General features: G+C 40.1%; 1 protein-coding gene across 4 annotated transcripts in view; it reads left to right on the top strand.

Moving 5' to 3' along the window:
• The window catches only part of herc3 (HECT and RLD domain containing E3 ubiquitin protein ligase 3), a 39,665-nt gene extending 21,658 nt beyond the window's left edge, over positions 1-18,007 (top strand). For 3 of the 4 annotated variants that reach the window (XM_047365390.1, XM_047365389.1, XM_047365391.1), the window contains 13 exons: positions 1,117-1,306; positions 1,446-1,609; positions 1,764-1,877; positions 2,030-2,053; positions 2,135-2,236; positions 3,015-3,185; positions 4,332-4,475; positions 6,171-6,337; positions 7,031-7,097; positions 7,456-7,538; positions 12,563-12,746; positions 15,615-15,717; positions 16,160-18,007. In XM_047365390.1, the coding sequence (XP_047221346.1) occupies positions 1,117-1,306; positions 1,446-1,609; positions 1,764-1,877; positions 2,030-2,053; positions 2,135-2,236; positions 3,015-3,185; positions 4,332-4,475; positions 6,171-6,337; positions 7,031-7,097; positions 7,456-7,538; positions 12,563-12,746; positions 15,615-15,717; positions 16,160-16,368 (1,722 nt within the window). In that variant the 3' untranslated portion in view covers positions 16,369-18,007. The remainder of the gene's footprint in view (positions 1-1,116; positions 1,307-1,445; positions 1,610-1,763; positions 1,878-2,029; positions 2,054-2,134; positions 2,237-3,014; positions 3,186-4,331; positions 4,476-6,170; positions 6,338-7,030; positions 7,098-7,455; positions 7,539-12,562; positions 12,747-15,614; positions 15,718-16,159) is intronic. The other variant, XM_047365392.1, reaches the window with a different exon arrangement.
• The last annotated feature ends 644 nt before the right edge of the window (positions 18,008-18,651 follow it).

Here is an 18,651-nt window from a genome sequence, read left to right as displayed (position 1 = left end):
CGTGTTCCTTGGATGTAAACAGGTGCACAAAAATTTGAATAAAAAGTTCAGTATTTTTTTTCTCACTCGTATCAGAAAGTGAAACTCGTGATAGAGATTCATTACACATGGAGGGAAATATTTCAAGACTTTATTTCTTGTCATTTTAATGATTATGACTTAAATTAGGCAAAAAATGAGTATAGTGTGAAACCATCTACCAGGACATTTTAGAGCACTTTATGCTTGCTTTTTCTGAGAGTTTGTTATAAAATCAGAAGAATATTTCTGTCTCCTGCTTTGGTGGAGCAAATCTGCCCCGACACTCCAAGGCACCAAGACTCACCATACTGTTCGTCGGTGCTGCTGGGTTTTACATCTTAAAATAAATAAATTGACTTTTGCAAACATATCTAATGACTGCTAAATGATGTGCACTGCTTCCATCCATCCATCTATGCATGCTTGCATGGGCGCGAGCAAACCCAACATCCCAGCTTTTCCTTGGCATGCAGACTGCAGGTGGGCCTGCATTATTGTGGCAGAGCCCTGATCCATCTGTCTATCTCCCACTGACCTCTGAACCAGACAGTTGAACACTGCTGGAGACTGATCATGTTGAGGAAGCAGCCCTTCAACAGAAAAATCATTGAAAATCCTGTGTTTCCATTGCTTTAATTAGTCTAATCAAAATAATATTCATTTATTTTACATCACCATATCAGTATACCTAAATCATTGCTTTAGAAGCATCTGCACGCATTAATGTTAAAGTGAGTGATTTGTGGAGGTGTAATGTCCCGTTGGAGAACCATTTCCATGAAACTCATCACTCCCAGGGTAGATGTTCCTGTGCATATGGGTTTGTTTTGGAAGTACATCAAGTTCTGCCTCAGGTCTTAAAAAAGAAACTGCAGCTCTGACTCATGACCACTATTTATGGGGCAGTAATGGTAGGTTTGGGAATTGTTTGAATGAAGTTGAGATGAATTTGTAATCAGCGGTTAAACCGAAGCCACAATCCAAACATTCAGAGTCTTCTGCCTTAGTCCTGCTGCCTAGCTAAGCAAGACGAATGTTTCCCGTCCTCTGTGTAACATTTTTGAACCTGATTTGCAACTTCAATGTCTCTTTTAGGCCACCAAGAGTTTTGAGAGCCTGTTGATTCCTCAGCTGCCGCGCTCGCCCCCCGATGTCGAGGCCATGAGGATCTACCTCATCCTGTCTGAGTATCCCGCCCTGCAGGACTCCAAGAACTACATCCGACTCACTATTCCCCTGGCAATGGCTATTCTCCGGCTAGACGCCAACCCCAGCAAAGTATTGGGTATCATATTTCCATGCACACACCACAGTCAAATAATCCAATATTTCTTTTAGGTAATCTGTGAAATCGTTTGCATTTCAAGTGATTTAACAAGCAAAGTTGAAGTCCTTTCCCTTTTTTATCGTCTTTCTTCTATTAGATAACTGGTGGTGTTTTATGGACGACAGCTTCTTCACCAGAATGGTCGACATGTACAAAAGCATCGTTGTGTTCATGCTGACGGGCGGCAAGACTGTCCTGGTGCCCGTCTTCTACGACAACTATTTCCTGGCCACCTTACGGCTGCTGGAGAAACTCCACAAGGTATCCAGACTTGACACCTGCTGCTGTGAGCTAACATTCAGGACGACTTGAGGAGGAAATGCTTTACTGCTTGAAAGTTCCTGGAAATGTGTAGTGGATTGCATTCTGGGAAATCAGATGGGATTTGGGCCACAGATTTGTTTTGTGTTGCCAGGTAAACCTAAAAGCTAACCACGTGGAGTACAGTCGCTTTTATATCCCTGATATCACCAGCCTGGTGGACATCCAGGAAGACTACCTCAAATGGTTTCTGAGTAAAGCTGATATTGTGAGTGCCGTGTTTCATTTGTGTTATTTGGCTGTTATTCATTTTGCATGTCGAAATATGACATCACAAACCACTCGTAAAGGAACACCTAAATATCAGAGATTTCAGTCACCGTCGGGTAATATTTCTCCCCTTCTTATTTTGATTCTTAGAAAATGGGCTCATCCCCTTCAGAGGTATTTTGATCTTGAATATTAAAGATCTTGCATCACTCATTTAATGTTGGGTTTGTAATACAGTAACTGTTATAATCCCAGCAGAACGACTTTCCCTCAGTGAACCTGTGTGCCTTCCCGTTCATCCTGAACGCCCAAGCCAAGACGACAATGCTGCAAACAGATGCTGAACTGCAAATGCAGGTAACTGCAACAGTGCATCTTTTTTAGCTAATAGAGTTCTGTGCAAAAGTTTTAAACCTCCCCGAATAGCCGACTTTCTTGTGATCTTTTAAAGTGGTCTTGATCAACGGTTCTCTAAGCTTTCTGGATTTGTTTTTTTTTTTTTAAACTAATTTTCATTCAGTTCAGTTGATTTATGCTGTGACAGTGCTTGTACCTGACTGTAACCTAAGAACGTATGTGCGGTTTGTAAAAAACGATGAAGAAAACGGGAAGACCAGAGCAGAAGTACCGGGCCTTAAAAGAACTCTCTACAGCAGACAAACAGAGTGTGGAAGTCATGTGTTTTAGAAATGGGGAATAAAATCCTGCAAAGATGTGACACGGGGGCCCAAGATCATCATTCTGCATCTACACTATGCCAGGTTTTTGGGAATCATCTTGTTTGAGCAAAAATCCTATTTTCTGTCGATCTGTGTTATCTTCAGGATTTTATTTATAGATTTGACAAAACGAATGAGAACAAACTGGCATCGGGATGGGCTGCCACTAACAAAACGCCTAAAGACCCTTTTTTAAAATGGACCATTCGTCATGTCCATAATTTAAGTTTAGGAGGATTTGCTTAAAAATCAAAGAAAAAAGCAAAGCTTCAGAACTGCTGATCAAGATCATCTTTTAAAGATTAGGAGGAATGATGTTTGTCTGCTTAGAAAATAAATCAGAATAAAATGACAGATTGTGAAAAAATGCTATCTGTTATTCTAAATATTCATCTTTCTTTGTTACTTCTGCCAAGATGGCAGTTAGTGGTGCAAACCTACACAACGTCTTTATGCTGCTCACGCTGGAACCCCACCTCGCTAGGAACCCATATCTGGTGCTGCATGTGCGCCGGAACCATTTAGTCAGCGACACGCTACGGGAGCTCACCATGTACTCTGATGTGGACCTCAAGAAGCCACTCAAGGTGAGCAGAAGCCTGACTTTTAAATTTTAGTCATACTTTATTCAACATTTCATTGTCCAAAGGTTGCTTCCATTCAGTCCGCTTTTTTGCTCATTCTTTATTTACTTTTGTATTTAAACTTAAAGAAATACAAAAAAAATAAAAAATACAAGAAAAGCTCCGAAAATGTGAATATTGTGAAGTAGTTCAATATATTTTAGCACTAATTTCATAAAGTGAAACTCCTATATAGATTCATTACACATAGAGTGAAATATTTAAAGCCTTAATTTCTTGTCATTTTGATAGTTATGGCTTACAGAGAATGAAAGCCCAAAATTCAGTGTCTCGGAAGATTAGAATACTATGAAAAGTTCATTATTGGACACCCATGGTGTCACATCGGCTAATTACCTCAAAACACAAAACTAGTATATTACGTCGGATCAATAAAAAATATATTTTAAACAGAAATATCAGGCTTCTGAGAAGTATGTTCATTTCTATGCACCCAATACTTGTTTGGGGTTCCTTTGACATGAATGGCTGCATCAGTGTGGTGTGGCATGTAAAGAGATCAGCCTGTGGTTCTGCTGAGGTGTTCAGGAAGCCAGGTTGCTTTCATAGTGACCTTCAGGTCATCTGCATTGGTTCTGGTGTCTCTCATCTTCCTCTTGACAATCCTCCATAGATTCTCTGTGGGGTTGAGGTCAGACCAGTGCACCTAGTGGATGTTCTGACTCCAGTCTAAGTCCACTCTTTGTGATGCTCCTCTAAATTCTTCAATATATTTTGCTTGACAATCCTCTCAAGGCTGCAGTTATCCCTGTTGTTGGTGCACCTTTTTCTACCGTTTTCTTTCCCACTCAACTTTCTGGGAATATACTATAACTTTTTCACAATATTCACATTTTCTGAGACAGAATTTTGGGCATTCATTAACTGTAAGCCATAATATCAAAATTACAAAAAGTAAACCCAGCAGCTTGAAGCGTTTCAGTCTATTCAATGAATCTACATGAAATATGAAGTTCACTTTTCACAATAATTTATTTTTATTTTTTTGCCGCACTTGTTAACTGAGAGGTCTGGGATTACGACATGGAAAATATACAGGAACCCGTCCTGATGTACTTTGTAGCCTCCTTCATTATCTGCTCCCTCCAGGTGATCTTTGATGGCGAGGAGGCCATAGACGCAGGCGGAGTAACTAAAGAGTTCTTCCTGCTGCTGCTAAAGGAGCTTCTGGATCCTGTCTATGGGATGTTCACTCATTATACAGAGTCCAATCTGCTGTGGTTCTCAGACAAAGTAAGTTCTTCTGTGGGACTAAACTGGAGTTTACACAAGCCCAGATCCAAACAAGCTGTACTGGTTTTTAGTTGCAGCCGCTGTGTGGGAACTGTTACACTGAGGGCTGTTGGATCAAGTTAAAGCAATTAAAACAAGTTAAATCCGTCTTTTTTTTTTTTTTAAATCACAGTAAACTTATTTTCAGGCTGTTTCCTGAGCGGTTTGAATCTGTATTTTAGGACATTAGGTGACTTTCTGTTGGGTAAACCTGATCTGCAGGATGATGCAGGCAGATATTTGCCCTGTATGTCCTGGTAATATAAAGTCATGCTGTTTATCAGAGCGAACATTCAGGTTTATAAAACAAGAATCACCATGAGGGAACATTTACCTGAACTGTGACCATTATTAGATTCTGAAGTAAAGCTGTGAAGCAGGTTTGTAATGGCTCTAAACCTTTTCCACAACCTTATCCTGATTTTAATCAATTGGAATTTGTCTAAAAGTGTATTTTCCCTCTAAAGCTTGAGTAGATGTTTTTTTCAGAAATGAAACATGTAGTGCAATAAAATGTTTAACACTAAATCTTCAAAATTAGTCATCTCCTAATTTCCAGGAACATTCATCTTGTTTTTTCACTCTTTTCTGAATCGGATCATCTGAGCAGCTTTTCAATGGTTGTTGTTCTTCATATATTAAATGTTTTCTCTCCACATTTAATGCTGCCGATATCTGTCACCTTCAGCCCAATAAATCCTAAATATTTTTTTGAATCTAATGTGCATAACATGTTTTTTTATCATGGACATAATTTCTAGTTACTTATTTGTGAACCTGTGCCATAGTTGTGCTACGCCACAACCCCTGAGTTTTCACCAGATCTGACAGACGATTGTTTTAACGCCATTGTCTTCTCAGATATAAGCTGTATATAATTTAATCTTTAACAATAAAATTAGCTTTTTTTTCTTGAAAAAAAAAAAAAATTCTTTCCAGTTATTTCTAGACTAACATTCTCGACTGTTAATTTATGTGGTCTTGTTTCCCGACATGGACCAGGCTTTTAATCACCGCCGGCACATTACCAACGGGTTGGTGTTGCAGTTTTGAGAAGATTTTTCCAGACCGTTTTTGTTAACCTGCTGTATCGGATCCATCGCTGTGTGTTTGGGATCATTGTTCTACTAAACTGTCCCTCGTGGATCGGGAGAAAACTCATCAGGATCTTCAGGAACAACGCAGGAGCCGCCAAGGCTCAGGACAAACCGAGCGTTGCTGTCCACAGCAACTGCTGGGATGGCATTCCCAGAACCCACACCTCAACTTGGTTGGACATGGGTGAAATGTGCTTAAAGACCAGAAAATAAACCCACTGAAATGACTTGAACCAGTTCTGCCAAGTTATAAAGTATTCAGACAGCATATGCTAGGAATCCTCTGGTGGATACAAAAAGCGTTTGGCGACTATTACATCTCCCAAATATTGAGGGGGGTGTATGTATAATTCTGACCCTATGGATTATGGGAAAAAACACAATGAAGTCAAACCCAGTAATGTGTATTAAAAAGGGCTTTTTCTTTTTCATAAAACATCCATGCCTTGGAGATTGATGGATGTGAGTCTTCATGTTCTGCAGCTACTTGAAGAGGACAGGCATCGCTAAAACCAAGTCCATCAGGTTCATTAACATGTAAATCTGTGTGCATGTCCAGTGTTTTGTAGAGCAGAACTGGTTTCATCTGATCGGGATCATCTGTGGTCTGGCCATCTATAACTCCACAGTGGTGGATCTGCACTTTCCCCTGGCGCTCTACAAGAAGTTGCTGGATGTGCCGCCCACACTGGAGGACTTTAAAGAGCTCTCACCAACAGAAGCCAGGTTTGCTCTAGTTTTTATGATTTCCAATCAATTTATTTTCTTACAGTAAGCATAACGTCTGCTACAAATGGTTTATTAAACTGCTTTATGTTTTAATGTTGCATGCACTGATGTCTCATTTGCATAAATTCATGCTTTGTTTTTATTGAGGTAAGAAAGTCAATGTTGGGCTTAGGAGGACTAATAGCTTTGTTTCTGTAGTGCGTAATTCTCCTCATAAATATTTTTTTTAACGTTATCTGCCTGCGTAGCCTGCAGCTCCACAGACATGATCTTCGAGGACAGGTTAACTTAAAACAGATGCTTATTTGTTAGGAGTTAAAATGGAACCAAATCCATGCAGGTCACTGGCTCCAGTTTCCTTCCAGTTGCACCGTGATGACCTCACCTTAGTGGAAACAAACGTCGGTCCTCTTTCACTAATTAACCTCTTTGTTGTCGGACTGTTTGACGTCTTGCATTGTTCCCTGTGTTTTGGAAATGAATATCCTTCATGTTTCTTGCAGGAAAACGTCAGGCCACACTCCCTCTGAGTTATATCCTGTTCGCTACTGTTTTACTAGATCACCTCTAATCAGACACACACTGTTGGTTCAAATCTGTTACTTTTTACATGTTTAATGGATTGAGTTTTTTTCTGATGTAATAATCTTAGACTTTTATAACTAACAAATGATTTTTTTTTTTTTCCAGGAGTCTTCAGCAACTTCTAGACTATGAAGAAGGAGACATAGAGGAGACGTTTCTTCTCAACTTTTCTGTGTGTAACTTTCATCTTTTCTTATAACATGTATTTGCCGATCAAAGATGGCGGATGTTTTGTTTCTCCCTATGGTGTAAAAAGACATTTTTCTTTGGCATCCCTTTTCCAGGTTTCCAAACAATTTAGTGAAAGAACTAGATGTTATGCACATGCATGTATGCATGTATCTATGCATTTATGCATGCGTAAAATAACTTGTATTTACGATTTATTGTCATCGTGTCAAAATAATATCCATGTTCATTTTTAAGATGCTTGTTAAGTGTTAATTTATGGTTTCTTTCTTGTAACTGCTGCCCTTTACTGCTGTAATTATAAACATTCAGAGTTGAGACTGTTGTGTTTTCTGTCGTAGATCACCAGGGAAAACTATGGGATGACAGAAATCAAGGAGCTGGTTCCGGGAGGAGAGAGCATCGCTGTGGACAAAAACAACAGGTTTGACAGCTTAGTATCTGTAAGGTCTGAACAGCTAACAAAGAGGTTTATTTATACGTCTTTCAGTCAGGACAGTCATGTTTTTGTCCATCTTGCAGCCTGTGTACCTTGCTTTTAGTGAAAGCTATCATCAACAATGAACAGAGTGTTTTTCAGAACCACTTTAATGTCTTGATCTGATGCCAACGGGCTTGATTAGGCTCTGAGCTGTGGAACAGGTGGTGTCGGCGGGCCCAACAGTTAGTGGTGAACAGATGGCGAGAGTTGCAGTGACAACTGTTGAACAGCTGTTGCTCTGCAAGCCCTCCGAAAATAGTTAATTTTCTTCACAGGTGAAGCTGTGTGGTGCAGTAATCATTACGTTATCTCATGCAGAAGACAGCAGCCAGTGTGATCCAGGGTTGGACGACCGGGAGGGTCAAGCTGAAAGCTGCAGTCCATTCAGGAGCAAATTTCTACCATGTGAAGCAACTCAAAACATTTTAAGTGAACTACAAGGCGTTTATTTTCCACCGGGCAGTTGTTTATCCATCTAACCCAGGGGTCTGCGACATTTACGATCCAAAGAGTCATTTTTACCCTCAGTCCAGCTAAATAAAACCCATCTAGAGCCGCATATGTTAGATGACCTTTGAATAAATAAAAAACATGTAATTTTTGATAAATATCTGGTATAGAAAATTTGTCGTTTTAAAAAATTGTAATTTTATTTCTAATTTTAGGTTTTAAGATAAAGAAAAACTAAAGTTTTACAAACTGGATGGATACATTTTCTCCAACCTGACAGGAAAATTAGATCTAAAAAGTAAACCTGAACCTTTTAACCTAAACATTCATTGGTTCTTTATCATTTTTAGCCAGTGTTATTTGGAGCCATGTTGGAAGGTCCAAAGGTTGCAAACCCCTGGTCTAACCATTGTTTTCTGAGTTAAGGTTACAAAGATGAGTGTGGTCCATAATCCAGAAGTCGCTCTTTATGGCAGGTCTTCCAAAATATTTTCCAAAGCTTTCTGAAGCCATGGGGGGTATACAGTCTCTCTAGAGAGTTTTGGGTCTGCCCAGGATCTCCTCACAAAGGGAAGCATCCAGTATGCTTGCTAATCAGAACCCCCTGGAGGAACAGCAGCTCTACTCCGATTCTCCCCAACTTTAAAGCAGAACCCGGCCACCTTAAGGGTAAAGCTCATTTCAGCCGCTTTTTCTGCAGGCTCAGTCATGTTTCATAATTTGTATAAATAGGTGAGAATCAGAACCAGTAAATCGAGAACTTTAACTCTTTGCTCAACTCCTTTTTCACCACCACAAACGGATCAAGCTCCTCTTTACTATAGATGAAGCACCTGTCTGTCCATCCCGTTTCACCCGCCGTCTCTCGTGGACAAGATACACTATACTGTCAAAGTATTTGCTCACCCATCCAAATAATTGAAATCATTTGTTGCAGTCCCTTCCAAGATGATTAAAATCCAGCACCTAGACATGCAGACTGTTCTACCAATAATGGTGAAAGAATGGGTCGTCCTCAGAAGTTCAGTCGTGAAATTTCAATCCAATTCAGTTTATATAGCGCCAATCAACAACACATGTCGTCTTAAGGCACTTTACAAATTAAATTCAATCAACTCAAACAGATTTCATGTCTGGTTCATACATTCTAATTAATCCCAACTATCAAACAGTGCAGTCAGATTCGGTTATTTATTCAAATTGGTTAAAAGGTTTTTACCTAGGGAAACCCAGCAGATTGCATCGAGTCAGTGACTTGCAGCATTTCCTTCTAAATATTTCACCATCAACTGTCAGTGATATAATTTAAAAGGTGGAAGCAACTGGAAACAGCAGCAACTCCGCCACAAAGTGAATCCAGTCATAATGGTGTCCAATGCAGTGGTGTAAAGCACGTTGCCACTGGACATGTTCTCTGGAGTGATGAGCCGCACTTCTCCATCTGGCAATCTGATGGACGAGTCTGGGTTTGGCGGTTCCCAGGGGAACGGTTCTTGTCTGACTTTATTGTGCCAAGTGTAAAGTTTGGTGGAGGATGGATTATACTGTGGGGTTGTTTTTCAGGAGCTAGGCTTGGCCCCTTGGTTCCAGTGAAAGAACTCTGATTGCTTCAGCATACCAAGAGATTCTGGATAAATCAATGCTCCCAACTTTGTGGGAACAGTTTGGAGATGGCAACTTCCTCTTGTCCCTCAACATGATTGTGCACCAGTGCACAGATCAAGGTCTATAAAGACATGGATAAGAGAGTTTAATGTGTATGAGCTTGACTGGTCTGCATGGAGTCCTGACTGAGACCCAGGCTTTCTCACCCAACATTACCTTATGACCTCACAAATGTGCTTCTGGAAGAATGGTCAAAGGTTCCCATGAACACGCTCCTAAACCTTGTGGACAGCCTTCCTAGAAGAGTTAAAGCTGTTATAGCTGCAAAGGGTGGATCAAGGTCATATTGAACCCTATGGATTAAAAATGGGATGTCACCTAAGTTCATGTGAACACAAGTTAGTGAACACTTTTGGCAGTATAGAGTATCACAATGCCTAAACTCTCTTGGAGTCTCCCCACCAACCTGGATGGAGCAATCCACCTTGGTTTATGCCGTCACTACTTTCTGAACCGAAACAAGGATTCTCCAAACTACTGACAGTTCATCACTTCTCCACATAACCTTTTCTTGGAAAAACAAAATTCTGGCCGAGTTTAATTGAAGTGATCATTTTAAAATGAAGACCTGTGTTTTATATGCTAAAGAAGATATTTATTAACGGTAAAGAATAAAGCTTTGGTTTTTCTTCTTTAATCGGTCACAGCGACCTTATAATTCTCCTGCTTCCTTTTCTGTGGAGCCCCTGAGAGAATCTACGTTAAAGCTAGCACCTCATCTCAACTCAAGGAAGAATGGATTCAATTGTTGCAGTCTGAGTTAAAGTCGCCGTGACCTCATAAAAACAATTTCCAGACAGTTGTAAGAGATGGTTTATTAGTCTGGACAGAAATGAATGTTAAATAAAGCTTGAACTACGCCTCAGTCTGGAGGTTTATGACCAAGAAGCAGATTTTCAAGGTTTTGAAAAAGGTTGTAAGTTTCTTCTCTTTTTGCTTTTTTGTCAGACTTGAATGTTTCAGATCATTGAAATAATTTTACTATTAGACAAAGATTTTCGGATGTTTTTATTCATTAGGGGGAAAATCTATCCAAACCAGCCTGGTCTTAGGTGAAACAGTAATTGCCTCTAAATCTCTTAACTAGTTGCACCACCCTTAGCAACAGCAGCTGACATGAAGAGTTTATGATGACTAGCAACAAGTCTTTAACATCAGCACTGCAGAATCTTGGCCCGCTCTGCTCTGCAGAAATGTTAATTCAGCCACGTTGGCGCGTTCTTTAGTATGTAGCAAGGCCACACTACAGTATCTGAATGGATTCCAAACTTCAGGGGTGCCCTTGCTTTGGACCATTGTCCTGCTGCTGAACCAATGTGTGGTTGTGCTTAAGGTTCTGTACCTGATGGCTGGATGTTCTCCAGCAGGTAAAGGGCAAAATTCATGATTCCATCAATTATGGGAAGCTGTCCATGTCCTGAGGAAGCAAACCAACCCCAGACCATCATACTACCACCACTGTTTGTCAGTATGTTCTGGTTCTGAAATGCTGTGAGTTTTAGGTCAGATGGAACATGACAAACATCTTCCAGAAAGGTCAACTTTCGTCTCATCAGTCCATGCAATGTTTTCTCTAAATTCTTGGGGATCATCAAGATGTTTTTGGCGGCTGTATGTTCTTTTGGGTCAGCAGTGGTTCTGCCCATAGAGACCATTTTTGCCCAGTCTCTTTCTCATTGTTGAATCATGACCTCTGACCTTAACTGAGGCAGTGAGACCTGCAGAGCTTTAGATGTTGTTCTGGGTTGTTTTGTTACCTCCTGGTGGAATCATCAATGAGCTCTTGGAGTAATTTTGGTTGATCATCCTCTCCTGGGGAGGTTCCCCACTGCTACAGGTTTTCTCCAGTTATGGATAAATGTTCTCACTGTGGTTCTCTGGTGTCCCAAAGCCTTAGAAGCGGCTTCATAATCCTTTCCAGACTGATGTCACTTGTTTTTCTACATTTATTAATTATTTTGGCTTGTTGGTTTTTGAGTTCTTTCAGCTGTCAGAGAGGTTCTATTTCAATTATTTATTACATCTCCATGTCGGTTAATAATCAGGCCTGTGTTTGGGTTGTCAGAGTTTATCTTTCTAAAGAACATAGTTTAATCAGAGTTTTAATTTGTGATTTAACAAAGGGGGTAATTACTTTTCCCAGAGGGCCAAGTTGGTTTGGAGCTTTTTGACCTTAATGAAATCATTTGAAAACTGCTTTTCGTGTTAACTCAGGTTAACTTTATTTAATATAAAAATGTGTTTGATGATAACATAAAAAGCAGAGAGAGATTATAACATGGCTTAAATGTTTTAAGTTGTAGTTGGTCAAGAATTTAGATGAAATTTTATCACAAAATCAAATTGCAGATTTTTCCTTGCAGACATTATTACATTTATCATGCTCTTCTAAAATGATTTTAAATGGAATAAATATTGAATAAATTTAATGAAATATTCTGTTGATACATCTGCAGCACCAGCATCCCTGCAGCAACGGTTTCCTTGGGCTTTTTTTGAACATTTCTGTTCAACCTCTAAAGCTTTGCTAGTTGAGAGTTTCAAGTAAACAGTGTAGCAGGTAAACGGATGCAGTCACCGGTGGTCCAGCACAACGCAGCAGATTACAGATCTAATCTGTTTAAAGAACCTCTGCAGAAAGACGCCACTGAGATGTAAACAGCTTCAGCTCAGGCTGCTTGTTGATGAACTCGTGTTCGTCTGGTGAAAACAATGAGAACGCACAGATACAGACACAATGACGGAGTGTTTACAGTCTGCATAAGCTCTTTCCTCTCAAGCTGATCTTTAAGGATGCAGATGTTTCACAGAGTTAGCTGATTACCTGAGGTGGTGATTCGATTGTGTTTCAGGAAGGAGTTTGTGGAGGCCTACCTGTGCTACGTGTTCTCAGGCTCGATGTGCGAGCAGTACTCGGCCTTCTCCTCTGGTTTCCTGAAAGTGTGTGGAGGGGAGATCCTGTCGCTGTTCCAGCCCTCTGAGCTGATGGCCATGGTGGTCGGTAACAGCAATTACAACTGGGAGGAGATGGAAAAGGTCAGTAAGATGGTCAAAGACCTGAACACAAACACCTTTACCAACAGGTTCCAGTCAGCAAGGCCTATCCTAGATTCATCATTTGAAATTTAGAAACAAATATGATTTTTGGATTTTGGTGGGAGTAATGTTTTTATGCTTATAAAATTTCCTTGGATCCTTTCCTCTATATCGTATTACGATTTGTCTTGGATTGCAGGTCACATTTTCTTATTTCTGCTTGTAGTTTTGCAACATTTATGGGCTAAATCTAGATTTTTCTCTTAGAACAAGTTGCAGCGAAGAGGTATTTTTAATTGCTATAACATCTTAAGTACAATATGTTTAACAAACCAGAATAGTGGATCAGGTCTGAACAAATACTCAGCAGGTTGCAAACTTTCTTGGAGTGCTGTTCAGTGGTCCCTGTAGCTCAGAGGTTAAATGGTGGTCGTTTGAACCAGATTAACATCATCTGTGTGGATCACATGATCTCTGCAATGACCTACTCTGATTTGCTTAGACTGCTGAATGGCAAGGCGAGTTTATCTGTGAATCCCAGTTCAGCAACAAGACGATTCAAAGTGCTCTACATGATGAAAACACACAAACATACAGTGCAGTGGCAAAACCAAGTAAAGAAAAGTTGGACTACTGACAAATGTTTTAGTAAATATGTTGTCTAAGTATATTACAAAAGCAAATGTCAACAAATGGGTTTTTAACCTTGATTTAAAAGAATTCAGGGATTCAGCATCTGTGCAGTTTTCTGGAGGTTTGTTCCAGATTAGTGCAGCCAAATAACTGAATGCTGCTTCTCCATGTTTGGTTCTGATTCTGGGGATGTGGAGTAGATTTGAACCAGAAGACCTGAGTGGTCTGGAAGGTTGGTACAACAGCAATAGATATTTTCATGTATTTTAAAGTTATTCAGTGACTTAGAAACTAACAGAAGTATTTTAAAGTCTTCTCCTGAGCTACAGGGAGTCAGTGAAAGGACTTTAGAACTGGGCAGATGTTCTCTGCTTTCTTAGTTTTAGTGAGGACCAGGCAGCAGGGTTCTGGATCAACTGCAGCTGTCTGATGGACTTTTTAGGCAGGAATCAATTCCACTAAAGATGAACGCATTGATGGGTTTTTCGAGATCCTGCTGGGACGTTAGTCTTTTAATCCTGAAAATGTTCTTCAGGTGATAGAAGGTCCATTTAGTGATTAATGAAGTGTCCTTATGTGCCTCTGAAGGTTCAGGTCCATTACTACACCCAGATTTGGTGCCTGGTCTGCGGTTTCTAGCTGTAGTAAATAAAGCTGGGTTCTGACTCTTGATCGCTCCTCCTTTGGTCCAAAAATAACTTTCGTTTTTATTCAACTGAAGAAAATTATGGCCCACCCACGCATTGATTTGTTCTATGCATCTGCCCAGAACTTTAATAGGTTCATAGTCACCTGGTGACATTGTCATGTGGAGCTGTGTCTCATCTGCGTTGTCATGGTGACTTATCATGATCGGAGCTAGGGGGAGCATGGAGGTGTTGAATAGGAGGGGACCCAGGATGGGACCTTGGGGAACCCCAAGTTATTCTGGTCAACTCTGATGTGAAGTTATCTACTGACACAAAGAAGTCCCTGTCCTTCAAGTTGGGCTCAAACCAGTCAAGTGTTGTTCCAGAAGGACTGACCCAGGTCTGCAGTCGCTCCAGTAATATACCCTGATCAACAGTGCTGTACTGAGGTCCAATAATACCAGCGATGTGGTTCTTCAAACGGTCTGCATTTATGTGGCTGACTGGAAGACATCAAGACGTAGCTCCGATCATGACAAACAACATACGTTACCATGACAACGCAGATGACCGGCAGCTCTAAATTAACTACTGCTGAATGTTTCCTTTTTATTTTTGCGTTTAGGCTTCGATAGCCTCGTTCCCCTCCTCAGCTTCTGCTCTGACGGCTGCTGAGATACCGTGAAAGATTCAAATAATAGTGAATGCAGAGCGGTGTGTTTCTGTTGATTTCACGTACATAAGTGGCAAGTCTTGAGTCATTGTATTAAAATAATACTGTTACACTGTAGTTTAATGAAGGTATCCCTCTTTAATGTTGTGAGAGTGACCCAACAGGTTCTTTTAGAAATCTGAGATACCAAAAAAAATGCCCAAGTTCAGCTGGACTTAAACAATCATTCGTACATATTATTTCTCTGTGAGGGAAGTCCTTGCACAATGTTGGAGTTTATTGCGACAATTCTTACTTCCTGAACACTTTTTTTTATCTCATTAAAAAATCCTGGCTCCCTGCACTCTCACCACTCCCTCCATGCCACCAGCTCATTCCTGTGATGACGCCAACATGCTTATTTACAGGTTCAAAAAAGCACTTATAGAAATAGAGACGTAGTGTTGTTAGTCATTAATTGTAAAAACAACTGCTCACAGGTCTGAGAAACCATCTGCAAAGGCAGGCTGTTGGCAGCTTTGCAGAAATAAAACATTGACGCATTATTCTTGGATTTTTAGTGTTTGCTCTTATTTCAGGCATCCTAACATTTTAATTGGGTCTAATTACCAAAGTCACCTGGAGTCTCTGTGAACATCTGCCTCTCTCAATCTTAACACAGCAGCCTAAGGCTTTTTACAGAGAAAAGTTGCTCTGATTTGTTGGGAATAAATTTTACCTCTTGGGACTAATTTTTATGCTGAAAACTTGATAATACAAGAATAAACCAAAAATCAAAAGACTGTTTAAGGTTTTTAAGTTCAGACGGACATACGTAATTTCACGATTTTATCCCAACTATTTAAAGACTGTACTTCCACAGTCTTCACTTCAGAGTGGCCTGTTGAATAAGAAGTGAAGTTTTTTATCCGTTTTTCTCCCGTTTCTTTATAGAACGCTGTGTACAAAGGAGAGTACACCGCCACTCACCCAACTGTTCGATTTTTCTGGGAGGTTTTCCACGAATTCCCGCTGGAGAAGAAGAAGCAGTTCTTATGTGAGCATTTTCACTGGTTGAAGGCGATAACAGTTCTCGGTGCTTGACAGCAGACTCTTTTTGTTATTTCCTTCATAGGTACATGTAGTTAATGTGGTGTTTTGTGCCTTATTTCATGTCTGCAGACGAACCTTTTTTTTATGTAACTTTAAACTTTTTGGCCTCAGAAAGCATTTTTACAGTTTGACTTGCCCTGCACTCTACATAAGAGCAACAAAAATATAAACAATTTGCAGAATTTTTGCTGCTGCTGGATTAAAGTGGTTAAAAACACAAAAAATGCAAAAATGCTTGAATTGAACTCGGGCAAGTTGGAAAAACATTAAATATGACTTTAGAAATTCTAATGTATTATTTTAGACAGTACAGAGAACCATTTTCAACATGTGCTAATCTGTTTTGGAGCTGTTGAGTTGAAACTTCCCCTGTCCTGTTCTTGCAGTGTTCCTGACTGGCAGCGACCGCATCCCCATCCACGGCATGGAGAGCCTTCGGATCGTCATCCAGTCCACCACGGCAGAGGAACACTACCTGCCCGTGGCTCACACCTGCTACAACCTCCTCGACATGCCCCGCTACCAGACCAAAGAGATCCTGCGCCGTCGCCTCACTCAGGCGGTGGAGCAGTACGAGGGCTTCAGCCTGGTCTGAGGAAACGGGGTTCCAGGAGGGCCTTTAATGCACTTTAACAGATACGGGCGGAGTATTAGTTGGAGGATGCCGGACGCAGGGAGGTCACTCGCTCAAGATTGTTTAGTATCTTAAATCCTAATAGGTCTATGTGTATAACCAATGTTTTTATATTACTTTTATTGCTGGAAAACGGTTCAAAATTGAGGATTTGATGAGCCGACATTGATATTTGGACATAACTCAGAAGATTCAAATAGAGATCGCTTTCTGAAATGTGCATGACGACCTGAGATCAGAAAAACCGGTAACAGTCAAGAAACGTCTGGATTTTTGCAACGTTTTCCTTTTCTTTTGCAAAGCTGTGTATTTTATATTCCTTAAATTCTATTTTTCACATTTAAAGACTGGTGTTATTACTATGAGACACTATTTGTTTTTGTTGTTTTAATTTATTAAATAGAGTGTCTATATTTTGATGAAATGGAGATGTATAAATGTGTGTAAATAGGACTTTGAACCAAATCCACAGCCCTGATCTTTGGGAGGGGTGATAGTCATGCTGATCCTTTAAAATCTATACACCAGGATGTCATCCTTGCCTGATTTTTGGAAAAAGAGGGCAGCAGAGGAGTCTTTGGCAGGCCTACGAAGGCTCCAGGGCAACATCATAATTGCTCATTCCTGTTTAGCTGTAAATCATTGAGCAGCTGACGCATTTTAACCTGCATTCAACAGTGTTGCCTTCTGTAAGGACATAACGCTGACTTTTAGTCCCTGGATGTTGTCTGTGTGCATGTTGTTGGGTAAAACCAAATCCCAGATGGGCATTTTCTTGGAAATACAGTGACTCCTATTCTTGCAGAGACCTGAATGAGACTCGCTCTGATGCATTAATGGATTTTCTGGCTGTTGAATTTTGTTAGGGCTCAACTCTTCATGTTGATTCTGGTTTCCATTAATTTTTTGATTTGACTGTTTATTAATTGGACAGCGTCGTCTCTGCAAGGAATCAAGGAAACTTGAAGTATGTCCCAAAAATGTCGCTTAGAGCAAAGCATATTCAAATCTTAGTATTAGTACATGTAATTATTAGCTACTGTATCATAGATTAGCAGTAACTAATATGTAATAATTGAATAAATCCATATTTTAATGATGTATGCATATTAAATACTTAGATATATATAAACATTTGATACAGTGTACCTGCCACTTATTCTAGAGCTTGCCCTGATATTGTATCTATTCCTGAAGTCCAACCTCTTAGTGTGAAGTGAGTGAAGTCATTTTGCATATCTAACAAACACAAAAAGTATGGCTACTTGGTCCGCTGAGCAATAACTTGAATCAGCCAAGTTGTCGTAAAATCTCTGGGTTTACCGTCAAAGCACCTGAAACTCTTCTGATGACGCTGCATCCTTTGGCTTAAGCTCTATGCTGCATGTACACTCATGTTCAACATTTCTCATTTCTTCATTTTCAGGCTGATTTCTCCTACAGACTTTAGTCCTATGCAAAGGTTTGTGCAGCCCCTGACTTTTTGCACCTTTTATTGTGCTTCAGAGGATGTGATGTGATTTTTCTGCATATTTGTCTGCAATATACAGAATGCTCTCTGTTCAAGCCCAGGTTTGAAATAAAATATGTTGGAAAGGTTTCTGTTGTAGGTAGTTTGGGTATTGTTGGCTATTCCTTTTATTGGTTCACAGTAATGCTCCAAACATTTCTTGTTTTGCTGGGACACGGAACTTCAATGGCTCATAGGTTGAGGTTTGGAGAGTACGATGAGGTCTGTCCCTGAAACCGAAGATCTTGTGGTTACTTACCCTTGTTGTGAAGTGCCTCAGTAGCATTTAAAGCGACGGCATCAAAACAAGGTCTCATCTCAGAACAGGAGTAAAAGAGGAGCTGGTGGAGCTACAATAGCAAGACTTCAGACCAAAACATTGCAGTTCCACTTTGTATAGACCAAAACTGAATGATTAAAAGTGAAAAGGAAGCATTTAACAGGCATGATATGTGCCCTTTAATAAAGCTACTGCTTAGGCAACTTAAGCCTAATAGCTCAAACAGTTATTAGCTTCATTAGCTATTTCTTGTGTAGTGTTAGTCCAAGTAGTCATTAGCCTTAGCAGCTAATTGACAGTAGATGTTAACGTAGATGATATAATCTGGTGATTAGAAGCAGTTCTTAAATGGATCAGTAGATTATTCCACAGTTTTGATGCTGCAATAGATCACCTCTACTTTTCTGAGTAGACCTTGGAACATCTAAGAGCAACTGGTTGTTTTGACTTTAAA

The sequence above is a fragment of the Girardinichthys multiradiatus genome, chromosome 5, assembly GCF_021462225.1.
Source record: "Girardinichthys multiradiatus isolate DD_20200921_A chromosome 5, DD_fGirMul_XY1, whole genome shotgun sequence".
NCBI classification, from domain to species: Eukaryota; Metazoa; Chordata; class Actinopteri; order Cyprinodontiformes; family Goodeidae; genus Girardinichthys; species Girardinichthys multiradiatus.
Note: the sequence above shows the minus strand (reverse complement) of the source record. Positions and strands in the feature narration are given on the sequence as shown.